The 16,888-nt window shown below is 33.1% G+C and overlaps 1 protein-coding gene across 1 annotated transcript in view; it reads right to left on the bottom strand.

The window, feature by feature from the left end:
• The window catches only part of LOC145293701 (MTRF1L release factor glutamine methyltransferase-like), a 39,793-nt gene that overhangs the window by 15,158 nt on the left and 7,747 nt on the right, over positions 1-16,888 (bottom strand). The window contains exons 3-8 of the mRNA XM_080140129.1: positions 16,489-16,571; positions 14,433-14,526; positions 11,240-11,368; positions 3,424-3,538; positions 1,955-2,057; positions 282-377 (exon numbers count right to left, since the gene is read on the bottom strand). Of these exons, the coding sequence (XP_079996255.1) occupies positions 282-377; positions 1,955-2,057; positions 3,424-3,538; positions 11,240-11,368; positions 14,433-14,526; positions 16,489-16,571 (620 nt within the window). The remainder of the gene's footprint in view (positions 1-281; positions 378-1,954; positions 2,058-3,423; positions 3,539-11,239; positions 11,369-14,432; positions 14,527-16,488; positions 16,572-16,888) is intronic.

The following is a 16,888-nucleotide window of genomic DNA, read 5'->3' on the forward strand; positions in this document are numbered from 1 at the left end:
TTCGCTACTATATGGATTGAACCATTTTTTGGTGAACGAATTGCAAGAGAACTACAAACAATGGCACGTTAAAGAATATTTAAAATCTTAAGATATCACGGGTAAAGTGTCTGAACTAATGGGTGAATGTTTGACATCCGGTAGGATGCCCAATCTCCAACTAGAATAAAATAAGAAAATTTTTAAAAAAAGATAACTGAATAGTGCTATTGCTTTCTGGTTCTTTCAATTTTGACAGTTGTCGGTTAAGCTCTCGTGGTTATAATTGTGAACAGACTTACCTATGAATCGGCATTAGATGCTTGACGGCTTTGAGGATCGTTTTCACCACATCCAATCCGTCTTCTCCACCCAATAAAGCTCTGGAATCTTCAAACCTAATAAAATAGAAAATAAATTTTTTATTATCCTTTTCTCAACTTTATATTCATATCATTATTAGAGAACTGTATGGTTTCACTATTAATATACCAAAAATTTATATAACACAAATAAATATAACACAAATAAATATAACAAAAATAAATATAACACAAATAAATATAACACAAATTAATATCACACAAATAACTGGGTTTGGCATTAAATAACTCAAAAAGGGTTTATATCCCATAAAACAATAAACTATGCAACAGACTTCACACTAAATTCTGTTTAGAATTATTTTTTATTTTTTTTTGCTTTCTTCACATCCAGTTACTATCATTCACAATTCTTTCAACTATGCATGTTGTTTACTGCTTCATCTCTTTGTCCACAGAGTCTACATTTATTCTTTTCTCTGATTTTCTCTTAGTTTTTATGTAGTCCATTCTGATCTTATTGTTTTATGCAACTTTTAGCAGTGATTCTATTTTTCTTTCCGAGTGTTCTTTTCTATGACGTTGTCTATGTGTATTCATGCGCTATTTCTTTAGTCAGTCATTTCACTGATGCTTCTCTTCCATGCTTTTATAATCGAACTTCGCATTGTTCGTCTTGGCTCTGTATTTTATTTATTTTTCTAGATTTTTTTTTTATCACATCTCACATGCTGTCTTTATTACTTATCAGTGCTTCCTTCTTTTTTCCTTTCCAATTCGATAACATCCTTCGGTTGTTGTGCACGGTACATGATCATTGGCTTCGTAATACCTCAACCATTTAGTTTTAATAGTTGACAAAAAAGAATTGCACTTTGGATTGAGGAGTCTATTTGTTTCCATCTGTGTTTGTTTACTCCAGTCCTGCAGTGTTTTGGTCTGATCCAGTTCACGGCTACTCGTTGTTCCTACTATTTGTTACAAAACATGGGAGGTGCAAAGTTGGGTCTTCGATGATGTCCCCTCCTTTTTAGGAGTATTGTTTCTCCATTCCTCCTTCCATGTCTCAACTGGGTCGAAGTTTTTTATTTTTAAGTTGCAGTAGAGCTTTCAAGACTTGGGTCTGGAGGTATCTGGATCATCTTTTAAAATTTGCTGGATTGGTAAATCCCCTCGTATCCTCCTTGCCATTTTGAATCCATTTTTGAGTTGCCTCTTCCCTCCTTATGCGGGGTGGTGCGATTCAGCTTCCTACTGGCAGCCATTGTACTGGGGTTGACTTCAGACATCCTGAGTTACTACATATGGTTTCTCGAACTGCACGAAAGATCACCACTTTCTAGTAGTGTGCTGGCTTTAAAACTAAAAGTGATCCACCCAGGTGATCAGATGGAATTTAGAGACTTTCTGAATTCCCTCCTGATCAATTCCTCTACACCGCCACAACAGGAATAATTGTATAGAGATTAAAACATTACCTAAAAAAGTTAGTTTTATAAAATTTGATTTGGTATCGTGTTTAAAATAAAAACGAAATAAAACTGAAAGCAAAAACATTCCCGGGCAACGTCAGGTAGATACAGCCTGTTCATAATAAAGAGAAAGAAAGAAAAAGAAAAAAAAAGCGCGAGAGATGCAATAATTATACTGACCGACTCACTTCCGGTTGTAACGATAGCATTTCACCTGTCGAAATATACGGTGGATTTGTGACGATAAAATCAAAGGGAGATAACTTCTCTAACAATTCCAAATCTTTAAAAGAAAACAAAAAAAGATATTTGTAACAAGAGAAAAAATAAATAAGCAGTTGACAACAAAAAGTAAAATTAAGTATTTTTTTTAGAAATGGAAAACAATATATTTTATATTACTTGTTTTGATTGGACTATTGTTCTCATCTTGAGTGCTATTTGTGTAACGTTTCAGTCAGTGTAGCCTTTTACCTTAGTCAGGTATGCTAGTGATTATCTTGGAAAAGAAAAGAAAAGGAGAAAAGTTATTAGCTCCGTAGGTGGTTTCATATTCTTGGAGTTGTTTTTTTGTTTTTCGCTGTGATTTCGTACGTGCGTAAAAAAAGAAAAAGAATTGGTTGACAAAAGGGAAGCAACTCCAATAAAGTTCGATAGGGGATTATCTCCCTTTTATCATTGCAATTTTAAGGCGGAGTCGTCAAATTTCTTCTTTTTTTCCCTACAATTAGAGGTTCCTCCCATATGCTGCTAATTTCTATGCGTCGTCTGCTTAGTAATTTCTTTTCTTATTTTAGCATATGTACTGCTTCTTTGAGTCGTCTGACTCCATTTCGCATCCCTGTCAAATATTTTGACCTCGTTTCACAAAGGGAAGGGTGCTCCTTTTTCTTTCCATATGTGATCAGCTAGTCCAAACTTTTCGACCTCCTCTCATGCCACGGTTTTACAGCGTTCTTCTAACTTTTAAGAAGCGACCGGTTTCACCTTTGTATAGTTTTCCACATTTGCATAAAATCTCATATACAGTTTTTTGTCATGAGATTTTCGGCCAAAGGCTTGTCTCATACTAAGTGTATTTTGAGAGTCAAGTCACTTTTGAATATTGTTCTGATGTCATATGGACTGCATATGTTTTTAATTGTTTTCTTTTTTTTCCAAAATGGCAACCAACATGCCTGACGAAGGTCAAAGGCTAAATCAACCAAAGCATTGATAAATAACACTCAAGATTAGAACAATAGTTCAATCAAAACAAGTAATACAAACAATCAGCCCACCCTCATCTAAAAAATTTAGAAAATAATTGAATTTTTATAACAGTTCTATTTTCATGTTTCATGTAAAAAAAAAAAAACTACCCACACCTGATGTTTGATAAAAAAAAAGTTCATAAACAAATTTTTATTATAAAGATTAGTTTTCTTATAAAAGTTTGAATAAAGATTGTTTGAATAAAACTTCTATTTTTATATTTGCTTAAAAAAAAAAAAAACTACATTATATACCGTGTTGGTCATCCATACCTTAACATTTGTCTGACGTCACTTCAGTCGATTGGCTTTGTTAACAAAGAAGTTCCAATTTTAACGAAAATCACAAAATATTTTTTTTTAACGAATCAAAAATGGGAAAAAAACTGCACTCACTTTGGTTAATATCGTGTTCAAGAATGGTAATCCGATCGTTCAGATTATATTTGTCGGCATTCATTTTCGTGAGCGCACAGGCTTTCGGGGAAATATCCACAGCAACACACCGCCACTGAAAAATATAAAAACTTAGATATATGTTGCCATAAAGGGACGAAAACCACCACCACTACCACCATCATTCTCATGATTTCTCTCCATGCAACACATATCCTCAACCCTCACTAGCTAGGTTTCACTTCCACGTATCATCACATTGTGTACACATGCTTGATAAGCTCTTTCCTTGGTCAACAGTGGGAACACTATGCTGGTTAGTAATGACAGTGGGAACGCTCTCGTGCATTCTTTCAACATGACCACACAATGGAATACTATTCTTCGGCACACGTCTCCCTATATTGTCCACATTTTAATCGTCCTTCAAGGTCATTAGATCTAAGCCTGTCTTTAAAACTCACATTAAGTGAACACACTTAAGACACACATCGATTGTATCATTCTCATCTCATTTCTATCCATGCAACGCATGTCTTCAACCCATACAGGTCATGTTCCACTTCCACGTATCATCACATTGTGTACACGTGCCTGATAATCTCTTTCCTTGGTCAACAGTGGGAACGCTATGCTGGTTAGTAATGACAGAAGTTCCCTGAATAAATGAAAGTGAAGAGATAGCTCAGATAGAACTCGAACCATACATTAAACAACTTCAAGAATGGTTTGATGTGCCGTTCAACTCGAGAAACGAAACCATTTTGTGTTGAATGTTGTCTTTCATTCGAAAGATTTCTTTCTTTCATAACAAGAATTGAGAAATGATTCGACATTTTGAAGTCGTATAAATGTTAAAGATTTATTAATCCCAGTCTGTGCTTATCTATCTTTATACTTATCCAACAATGGAATCATTTGATTCTTACGGAATGAATAATACTCAACGACAACAACCATCATCATTTCTCATGTCATTTCTCCCCATGCAACACATATCCTCAACTCTCATTGGCAAGGTTTCACTTCCACACCTCATCACATTGTGCATACATGTCTGAGAGGCTTTTTTTAGAGGGGGGGGGTCAGCAGTGATAATGCTCTGCTGGTTAGTAATGGCAGAGGTTCCTTGAACTTATTCCATCCAATCATAACTCTTGTAATAACACTAGTACCTGCTCCCCCCTTCCATGGTATCACCAAAGTAAAAAATGTCTGGCCAACCTTAATAGATTCATTCACAATGACTTGTGGAGCAATGGATAAAAGTACTAAGTACAATGCTACGTGACTCTTCTGAGTGTTTGTGGTTTAATCCTCAGTACGCACAATACTATGAATCTGAAGTGCCTTCAATAAATTTCCAGACTTTTTTTGTACGGGCATTTGAAATTGTTGTAGACTCTTGAAAATTCAGTATGTTTTTGTTATACATCTTATGAGATGACTGACCAATTTTTAGGATTTCAGGTTCAAATGAACAGCTAAAGCAGGAACTGGAATACACGCTAGAGCCTGATGAATGTCAAAAATGCAATCTGAATGTGAGGACACTTTAGAAGAATGATATGGAATAAAATTCTGTTTTAAACTTGAACAAAATGCCACAGAAACGTATGGAATGCTTCAGACTGTTTCAGGACCATCTTGCATGAATAGAGCATCAGTTTTTGAGTGGCATAAGAGACTCAAGGAAGTGAAGGATGATGAGAGGTGTGGAAAAAGTAAGGAACACCAGAGTTGATTGGCCAAATAAAGAATTTCCTGGATAAGGACCGCCATGTGTTTATAAAGACAATAAGTGCAGAATTTGATGTCAGTGTGGGAACTGTACACATAATTATTTACGAGGAATTGAAGATGTGGAAGATTTGCGCAAAGTTTGTCCCAAGGGTGCTCAGAGAAGATCAGACTATTTGACCAAGATGGACATCAAGGCAGTTCCTCACCCTCCCTATAATCCAGACTTTGCTCCCTGTGACTTTTGGTTATTTCCTAAGCTCAAGGAAAACAGAGGTTGTCGTTATGAGACAATTGAGGAGATGAAAGAAGTTGTGACAAGGATCATTGACACGCTCACACAAAAAGACTTCCACGGAGCCTTCCAGAAGTTGTTGGAACGGTACAACAAGTGCATTGCAGCCGGAGGAGATTACTTTGAAGAGGACTAGAGTTTGATGTGTGTGCTATCAATAAAAGTGCCTATAAAGAAAGTCTGGAAACTTATTGAAGGCACCTCGTACAATTACAAACTACTAAAGATTTCTACCCAGTCATGGCTGACAGGATGAGAAAAAGTTATTTCCAAAGCATAACGTTCAAAATTCTGTACAGATTTCAGGAGTTTGACATAAAAATAAAAATTCCAGAGTTCATCAAGATGAACCTGAAGATGGTCAGAGGCTATCAGTAATTCCGCTGCACTTCTTGGGGAACCCAATGCTTACAGGTATCACCAAAAAAAAAAAAAAATAATGAACTGCACCCAACACTCTTTCCAAAAACTGAGCAACAAATCTTTCCCCATTTTGAGGGCTTTCCAACACTACGACGACAAACCATCACTTTGATCTTGGGAACATTCACTCTCAGACTTTCGACCTTTCCATAGCATTTCTTAAAGTTTTTAAAACTTAACAAGTAGATCTGTGTTCCAATATTATCACCAAGACAACAAAACTCCTTATTAACCTCAACAACTCCACCATCCAAAAATATTACACTTTTTGCACAAAAATTGGTTATTCTCTCTCAACCTTCCAGTAATTCAACTTTAGTGACTTACACATGTGTTTGGTCTTACTACCATAATCGGGTAACCAATGACCTTGACTTATGATAGACTTTTTATTACAATTAATCGCTTATTTATTGAAATAAAATGTAAAAGAATAAAATAAAATGAATAAAAAAATAATAAGTTTAAAAAAATAATAATTTGATGATGAAATCAAATCCACCGGAATGCATTTCAGATTATTTATGCTAGTTTGCTCCAATCAGATCTCTTGTCATGCTTTGTCATACATAATTAGTAAAATAATCTATTTCAAAAACTATTTCTGTCATATTCTATACGTTTTTTTTTGTTGTTGTTTTTTTTTACACGGTGGTCACCACTTATCAAGGCCTGGAAGCCACTCAGGGATAAGGGTTATTGCAAGTACAGTACAGTGTGGAGATTTAATGAGGTGTTTACTTAAGGGGGTGGTTCATTAGGAATTTGTTAACGTTGGACTTGAAGACATCCAGGTTACTCCACCTTAGTTCCTATTTTCAACATTATAGAGACAACTTTATAATATGAAAAAAAAAAGAAGTTTTTGCAGCACTTGTCCAGAGTATGATGTACATATGACACTATTCAGGTCCCCATGAAGAAGTTTTTCTCATAGTCCAATTTAGGTAATTTTTCAAAGTAAGGTTATATGGCTTGTCATACCATTTTTCTGGGTCAAAATTAAATGTGGAATTTAAAAAAACTAAAATACAAAATCTGGCTTAGTTTTAGAGATATTCTAGCATTTTCAATGTCAGATCGCTGAATTGAAAATTAGTATTTTGACCGGTTTCCTGAACATAATAAAACCATAGTCTTTGTATTGTTTTTTTTTTACCAGGAACCTAAAATTGAAATGGAAAATAAGATACTTTTTTTAAAGAGGCCGGAAGATTTATTGACTATAAAAGTTCAGAAATAGCATGAATAATCATACAGATGGCAAACAAAATAAATCACTTTACAAAGAAAAACCGTTAATCAAGCAGTGTATGACAATCTCATCCCTAAATCAATGTTATACTGTTGCATGATATGCTTTGATTTTGAAGCCAGTGCAGCATCACTAAAGTTTTCACTGAGTTTCTTGATATGATGAACAGATTTTTGATTGAATTGTCCTCACCAACCCAATTCACAATCAGTTTATCTCTCTGCCCAGAGAAGCAGTGTTATAAGTGTCACTTAATTCATTACATCGAACTGCATACGATATTTTGATGTGAATGACCATCAAAATGGCTTTTTGATAATGTTGTACCCCAACAGCAGCATGAAGTAAAGTGAACAATAATTCAACTCTTGTGTTCAATGTAGTCAAACAATCTAATGTCGTTGTCGTAACAAATGATGAATATGTCAAAGTAGTATAAAATGTGGCAATTTCCCAGAACTTCAATTCAATGATTGCGTTCTTTGGCTACATTGTTTTGGATATAATTCATGGGTTTTCCAGCATTTTCCTAGCATACACACCATGAAAAGTGCACTTTTTGATAAAATTTGAAAAATTTGAACTGGATGATAAACTAATGTGTCGTCTGAATTTCAATACTAATAAAAACATTGGTAAATACATATTGTCATAAATACATATTGTCATAAATATATAGTGTCATAAATATGTATTGCCATAAATACATAGTGTCATAAATACATAGTGTCATAAATACATAGTGTCATAAATACATATTGTCATAAATACATATTGTAATAAATGCATATTGCCATAAATACATATTGTCATAAATACGTATTGTCATAGATATATAGTGTCATAAATACGTATTGCCATAAATACATAGTTATAAATACATATTGTCATAAATACATATTGTCATAAATACATATTGTAATAAATGCATAGTTATAAATACATATTGTCATAAATACATATTGTCATAAATATATATTGCCATAAATACATAGTGTCATAAATACATAGTGTCATAAATACGTATTGCCATAAATACATACTTATAAATACATATTGTAATAAATACATATTGTCATAAATACATATTGCCATAAATACATATTGTCATAAATACATATTGTCATAAATACATATTGTCATAAATACATATTGCCATAAATACATATTGTAATAAATACATATTGTCATAAATACATATTGCCATAAATACATATTGTCATAAATACATATTGTCATAAATACATATTGCCATAAATACATATTGTCATAAATACATATTGTCATAAATACATATTGCAGTAAATACATATTGTAATAAATACATATTGTCATAAATACATAGTGTCATAAATACATATTGTCATAAATACATATTTCCATAAATACATATTGTAATAAATGCATAGTCATAAATACATATTGTCATAAATACATATTGTCATAAATACATATTGCCATAAATACATATTGTCATAAATACGTATTGGCATAAATACGTATTGTCGTAAATACATAGTGTCATGAATACATATTGTCATAAATACATATTGTCATAAATACATATTGTCATAAATACATATTGTAATAAATACATATTGTAATAAATACATATTGTCATAAATACATATTGTCATAAATACATATTGTCATAAATACATATTGTCATAAATACATATTGTCATAAATACATATTGTCATAAATACATATTGTCATAAATACATATTGTCATAAGTACATATTGTCATAAATACATATTGTCATAAATACATAGTGTTATAAATACATATTGTCATAAGTACATATTGTCATAAATACATATTGTCATAAATATATAGTCGTAAATACATATTGTCATAAATACATATTGGCATAAATATATATTGTCATAAATACATATTGGCATTAGTATATATTGTTATAAATACATATTGTCATAAATACATATTGTCGTAAATACATATTGTCGTAAATACATATCGTCGTAAATACATATTGCCATAAATACATATTGTCATAAATACATATTGTCATAAATACATATTGTCATAAATACATATTGTCATAAATACATATTGCCATAAATACAGTCGTTAATACATATTGTCATAAATATGTATTGTCATAAATACATGTTGCCATAAATACATATTGTCGTAAATACATATTGTCATAAATACATATTGTCATAAATACATATTGCCATAAATACCGGTAAGAAACTTTTCTATGAGTTGGACTTTTTATTTAGACTTATTTTGAGCCTGTGATTTAATTTATCAAATAAAATTATTTGCAACTTCAAAAAACAAAGTTCTCTACAAAATTAGTTGTAACTTTTCCTGTTTGCGTCTGATGTTGATAAAACTGATCAGTGGATGGTATGTTGTATATTTGACACTTCATGTATACATTAGAGACTGTGTGGGCCTTTAAAGCTAAAAAAAATGTAAAATTTGAAAAGATTTAAACAAAATTGTCATAGACAAAAATGTGCTTTCTTGCATGGCAAATCCCCAATAAGCATTTTTGGTCTAGTTTTTTTTTTTTTTTTTTTTTTTTTTTTTCAATTCAATCTGCATATGTGTCTTTATTGCTTGAATGCCTTATTTTGTGTCTTGGTATTTCTCTTTGGGCTATTGTCCTCATCAATAGGTGATATTTACATTTTTGATATATTTTAGCTAAAGTGTTCTCAGAAAAATTTTTAATTACCATAAAATGGTTCTTGTACAGTTAAATCAATACATTAAAAAATGAAAATATCAGAAAAACGGTTATATTGTACATATCCGTTTTGAACTGAAGATCTCCGAAAAATTATTTTACTTAATTTGATCGAATAGTTTTTAGTTTTTTTTTTTACAGCGGAAAAACACGTTTCTATGAGAGCGCGTTGAAGGTAGACATCTTGAATTTTTTTAAATTTTTGTTTGGAGTTTATAAACGCCATGGGGAGATAACTCCAGTTAAAGTGCCAACACTCCCTCCCCATCTTTAATACAAGCTTTTCATCCTAAAAATCGAACCTTTTGCTTGGTATCATAACAAATTGTTTTTTTCGCTGTTATACAAAAAATACTTGATGAAATTGAGTGATTTTTTTTTCAGAGAACTTCATTCCATAACGGATACGTACAATATAACTTTTCTCGATATTTTCATTTTTTTAATGTCTTGATTAAACTGTACAAGTACCCATAAAATTATCAGTTTTTAATTAATTATATTTTATATGGAATTTCCTCCTTTCTGGTTAAGCAGCTTGGAAGTACATTTTTTTACTAGTGCACGGGCAGCAGGGTCACAGGGACTAATGAATTTCGAGTGAGACAACACTGATGATCGGTAATGGTGGAGGTTAGGGATAGGGTTTGATTATTTAAGAAGACGGCTTAACAAGAACTTGATTACATTAGACTTGAAAACTACCATGTTATAGTTAACTTGGAATCAGTCTTGCAGTATTGTGTTCTACAGACGGTAGCTCTAGGAAAGATACTTTGCTCATAAAATTTTTGTTTAGTTTTAGGCAAAGATAAATAGTAAAGAAAATTGTTGACAGTGGTGATAGCTAGATGAGTTTTTGTTGTGAATGTTTTACAGGGGGGGTATTAGATAGAGGGTCAGTCAAGCAGTGGGCATGAAAATGATAGAGCATCAACGAAGGAAGTAGAGAGGATAAAAGGTTTATTAGATTTTGTGCGACATGTGCAGAAATATGAATTGGAACAATACATTGCGGACATTGCAAAGGCTGCTGCAAAGAAGGTGCCCCACCACCACCACATAACCATGCTAGAAAATTATCCATACCAGAGAGTATCCTAAATCTTTAGAAAAACATAAAAATCCCACCCCTTCATTGTTGAGGTCCTTAGATGCTGGAAAGCCTTCTACTCTAATAGATCCTTCTCTTGGACTGCTATACTTTGGAATCCCCTCCCTGTTTCCTGCTTCCGCTGCTCAACTCTCTACAGAGTACCCCTGCTAGACACAATCTCAAATAGTTACGTAACAAGTGGTAACATGCCTTGTTTGGTGCGAACAAGATTTTTTTTTAATGTGGATTTCACCACGGAAAAAACATTCTTAAGCATACCTGCGGATTTTTCTTTAAAAGAGACAAACTGATAGCACCTGATCCACAGCCGATTTCCAAAAACTGCTGCCCAGGTTTACAATGTTGCTTTGTACCTCGGAAATGTTCATGGACATAGTTGACAAGTTCCTGTAACAAAACGTGTAACAAAATTTCAAAATCACAAAAAAAAAAATTCTATCAAGAAATGGAGCCAACAACATCACTCACCATCGAGCCTCATTCACTCAGTCTAAATTTAATCAAAATTTAAGTAACTTTCTAGCATGGTAGTGAGATCCCACCTTCTTCACAGCAGCCTTGGCAATGCCCTCAGTGTATCTGTTCCAACTCATGTTCCCTGTGAACATTAAGCCAAGGAGTTTGAACAAAGTACTTTCAGGCAATGTACCATTAGTGATAGCTATTGGTGCTTGAGAAGGTTTCTTGCAATTATTGAAGGAAACAAGCTTACTCTTAGCAACATTGAACGTTACCATCCATTTTTGACCCCATTCTACTACAGATCGGAAGTCTTCCTCTAGGGTTTCCACTATTTTCTTGGATATGTGTTCATTCATTTTCCCCTCATGCCTGTTATAGTGTGGTGTCGTCAGCAAATATACCCATCTCAGAGACAATTTCATCAGGCAGGTCATTTCTGAATATCAAGAATAATAAAGGTCCAAGGATCACTCCCTGAGGTACACCCGTATTTATATCATATTGTTTGGACGTACAACCATCGAGGACAACCTGGATTCTTCCCTCATTTAAGAAAGATTTAATTATGTTAAGTATTCGTCCAGTGATACCATATGATCTGATTTTCCTGAGAGACCATCGTGCCATACCCTGTCAAAATCCTTAGACATATCTAGAGCTACTGCCCTCCCCTATCATTGAGTGATGAGGAAAGAGAGTAGAAAGTGAACAACTGCCTTTCCTTCTTTAGTCCTTCAATTCTCATGAAATTCGTGAGTGATGTTTCAGTGCGTGTTAAGATAGAGTCAGCAGATTAATTTTTTTAAATATGTCCTTGAAAGCAAAAACAATATTACTTACTTAATTGTCATGTTAGAAATAGTAATATATCCAAATATTATGAAAATTCATCAAGTAGAACGTTATTTATAGATGAAAGTTATTTTTACGAAAAATGAGGAAAAATTGCATTTTTTCTAGATGTATTTCAAATACAAGGGACATAACTCAGAGGCTAAAATGTTGGCCACCTTTAAATGGCGGCCAACATTTTAGCCTATGAATTATGTCCCTTGTATTGATAAATTTTTTGATACTTGTACAGTTTAATCAAAACATTAAAAAAATGAAAATATCGAGAAAAAAAAAAAGGTTATATTGTACATATCCGTTTTGGACTGAAGATCTCCGAAAATAAATTTCACTTAATTTTTACAGCAAATTTTTTGAACGCGCCACGGGGAGATAACTCAATAATCTTTAATACCAGCTTTTCTTCCTAAAAATCGAACCTTTTGCTTTGTATTATAACAAATTGTTTTTTTGCTGTAAAAAATAACTACTTGATGAAATTAAGTGAATTTTTTTTTTTCGGAGAATTTCGTTCTGTAACAGACACATACAATATAACCTTTTTCGATATTTTCATTTTTTTAATGTCTGGGTTAAACTGTACAAATACCAATTTTTTTTATTTCTAAAAACACAATATCAGTTTTTCCACTCAATAAAATTTCGTAATATTTGGATATATTACTATTTTCGACACAACAATTTAGTAAATAATATTATTTTTCATTACAAGGACATATTTAAAAACTTGATTTGTCGACTATCTTAACAAGCACCGATATTTCTGACAAAAAAGGGGTTCAACTTTTCAGTCATCCAAGACTAATGGTTGCCTAAGAGAAAATGAACGAAGGGAAGTAATCCACTTACAAAAAATAAAAAAATTTAAAAAAAAGAAGACTGAAGAGTTTTTTCTTTTTCATCATAGTCCGATGAAAATTTTCAACGAATATGGTTTGTTCATCCTGAAAAAATTTTTAAAAGGGTTCAATAGAAGAGCAAAGAAGGCTCACCAGAAAATATGAATGTTTTTATTACAGGATGATGCCCCCCTCCTCCAAAACTGCTATCTATGGAATTGTTAATAAAATTCACAATCCTTTTTGCAATCCATCCATATTTGATATAAATAAACTTCAATCTATACCTGACTTGTCCACCAAGTTTCAACCATGAATGTCCAACAGTCTTTGTTTTATCACTACTAAAGGATAAGCACATCTGGATATAACGTGTAAAATTGATCATAACTCTAATAACTGACACACTTCTCATGTAGCAATTTCCTGATTTTGGTTGTTATGACCCTCTTCAGGTCAAGAATAGTCTGAGGATTGGGTGCTTGTACAAAGATAGGCAACAGATCTATTTTCAATATGCCCTGTTAAGCAAAAACAATATTACTTAATTATCCATGTCGAAAATAGTATTATATCCAAAAATTACGAAAATTCATTGAGAAGAAAGTTACAGTTAAAAATAATTTTTACGAAAAATCACGTAAAATTACTTTTTTTTGTAGATGCTTTAGGCTGTAAATGTTTTACACCGTGAAGATTGCAGAAACAAGGGAAACAACTTAGATTGCTCTTTTTTTGCACCAACGTAATGGCAACGATACTGTTTGGCAGACATTGATAGATTTTTTTGGTACTTGTGTAGAATTTAAACCCGACGTCACTAACCATCCACTCGACTTTTCTCGGAACATGACATCATGCGCTCGGGTTTGACTGTAATCTCTCGTAAGACACCAATCAATGTGTGTCAAAGGAACAGAAAATTTTGGGGAAAAATATTGAGGAAAAAAGTCAACACGATCAGCCAGGAGCTTCGACAGTTATCTTTTCGAGTTTATGTGGAAACAGAAATTTTGTCTCCATCTTAAACCATATATCAGAAAGCTACCCGATTGGCAAAGTTTCTTCCACATCTGCTGCCTCTTTTCACCCCACTTTGATGCAACCATAGAAAAGTCTATCTAATCTTAAGACAATATTCCGGCTGTCTTAATTTAATTTAATTTTTAAAAATCGGTTCCACCCAGTTCCACCCTATAGGAAAAAATATTCATAAAAAAAAACAGGCAGACTGACAGACACATTCACTTTTATAGATATATAGATAGATTTATAAAGTAAAATAAAGTCATGCCCACCTCTGTCTCCGGCCGTGGGATAAAAACGGGTGGCATCATCTTCAAAGTCAAATCACAAAAATCCCATTCTCCGATAATGTACTGCACAGGGATGCTGCATAAAACAAAGCAAAATATATAAAAACATTGCACTTTTTTAGTAAAAAAAATGACAATAGTTAAAAAAACAAATTAAATCTGGAGTTAGTATCTTTAAATTTAAAAAAAATGTAAACTCATTTCCTGTACTAAGAGATGATAACATTAAAAATCGTGTTTAATTCTCGATAATATTAAATAATACAAATGGCCATTTGACCTCCAAAATTTGAATCTTTCTTTTTTTCTAAATTTTAGGTAGGGATTTGTTACGTATTTTTTAAATTTTAGCTGGACACACAGATAACTTCTTTTTATATAATAGATTATAAATTCAGAAATATATGAAATATAATTTAGAAATTTATTGTAACTTACTGTCATCATTATTATTTCTGTATACACTCACAATTTGTAAGGGATTTAATACCTTGAGTAAACAAAATAAGAGTTACTTCCCTTTAGTTAGTACTAGCGGGGGTACCTGGCGTTGCCCAGGTGTTTAGAGTTGTGCGTGATGGGGGGGGGATCAAAACAAAAGAATAAGCGAAATAACAACCCTATTTAAATATATATATATATATATATATATATATATATAAAAACAATGTTAAAACTTTTTTAAAAAAATCGTTGGTAAGTAGTTAGGATCGAACCCGAAGCATTGAGGCGAAGGTGGAAAAGAAAGTGTGCAAAAAACCTGATACGTTACCCGCTTGGCCAACAAAGAGCATACAAAAATGCGCGCCGCATTTGCCTTTTATATATATAGACTAGCGGGGGGGGGGTACCTGGCATTGCCCGGGTGTTTTAAGGTAAATCAAAACTCCGGGGGGGGGGGGGGGGTAAAATAATTTAAAAAAATGTTTTGGTAGGTGAGTATGAGGATCGAACCCGAACCCTTGAGGCGAAGTTGGAAATTAAAGTGTGAAAAAAAAAATGTACAACGTTAACCATTGGGCCACCGCGACATACAACAGAGACACATTTGAATTTATTCATTTAACTATTAAAAATATGTGGCCGCAATAAAAGTTAACTCTGCTGCTTCCATTTGACCTAATTAAGAAGGTCAAATAGAAGTCACGCAGTTAAATTTTGCGCCGAGGCAGCGTTTGGGTTTGTTTACCCAAATTTTACTGTTTTTTTCCCCCACAGATGTTGGGGAGGGGGAAACCAGCTCCCAATTGTCCAGATTGAATAGCAATTGTCTGATATACAAGATTGATCAAAGCTGATTCCTTCTGGACGTTTTTCCCGGCGCGATGCCGAAAAACATGTCCGTTTGAGTTTAGTTTCACTTTATTTATACAAAAAAGCCCAATCAACACGCGAGAAGCCAAAATAGCAATAATTTTGTAAAAGTCGACGTAAATAAATCTAGACGCTACATGCGTTCTCAAATCCTAGATATTATTATCTATGGCCTATATAAATACTTCTAAGTGATCGTTACCCCCCCCCCCCCGAAGCGTGTGCGAGAAAAGCCTTTGCGAGACATACATAAAATGGTCACACACATTTTGCCTTTTATATATATAGATAATAATTTGGCTGGAAACCCAAACCTCCTTTTTTCTAAGTTTTAGATATTATTCAATCATGGGTAACTCAGATCAAGAAAATACCAACTTTGTGAGTGTTTGTTTTGTCGATTTTTAGTTTTAGTCAGACATGCAAAGCATACACACAGACAGATTTCTTGAGGAATGAGCTGACGTTATCTTTCTAAATTAGTAAATAAAACAGCTAAAAAACCGACCCACCCGACAAAAACTGGTTCAGTTGATCTCCAGAGAATGAATAATTCTTTTTTCTAAGTTTTAGATATCATTCATCCAGGGCAAAATTGATCTAGAATATGCATACTTTGCGGGTGTTTGTTTTGTACTTTTTGACTTTGAGCTGGATATACATACACACATATACACAGACAACTGTCTTTTATACAATAGATTATAAATTAATTTTAACTTACCGTTGCATTCTTTTTTCACACATTAGCGTGACTTGGTTCACTTGGTCTTCGGTCAAGGGCGTCTCAGGTGGAACACTATAAAGCTGAAGCAGACAATATGGTCATGTCTACAGAATCTTCGGAGTTTTTCTCTCGTCTATTATAATACTGAATCACTGTCAGCCTACTCATGACACATAGAGAAATGGTTACTCTTGTAGAATTTGACCCGGATCCTCAGGATTTTCCATCAATTATGGCTTGGGCTCAACTGGCAATCACCAGATTAAGCTGAGCGTTGTTCAAATGTTGAAATGCTAAATCGATATTTTTTTTTTATTTTTGTATAAAAAAATGTAATTTTTTAATTACTTTTTGGGAGATGGGGGTATTTTTTTTCTGTTTATTTTTTAAATATTTG

Source organism: Euprymna scolopes, chromosome 15 (genome assembly GCF_053919585.1).
Source record: "Euprymna scolopes isolate OS-2025 chromosome 15, ASM5391958v1, whole genome shotgun sequence".
Classification (NCBI taxonomy): Eukaryota; Metazoa; Mollusca; class Cephalopoda; order Sepiida; family Sepiolidae; genus Euprymna; species Euprymna scolopes.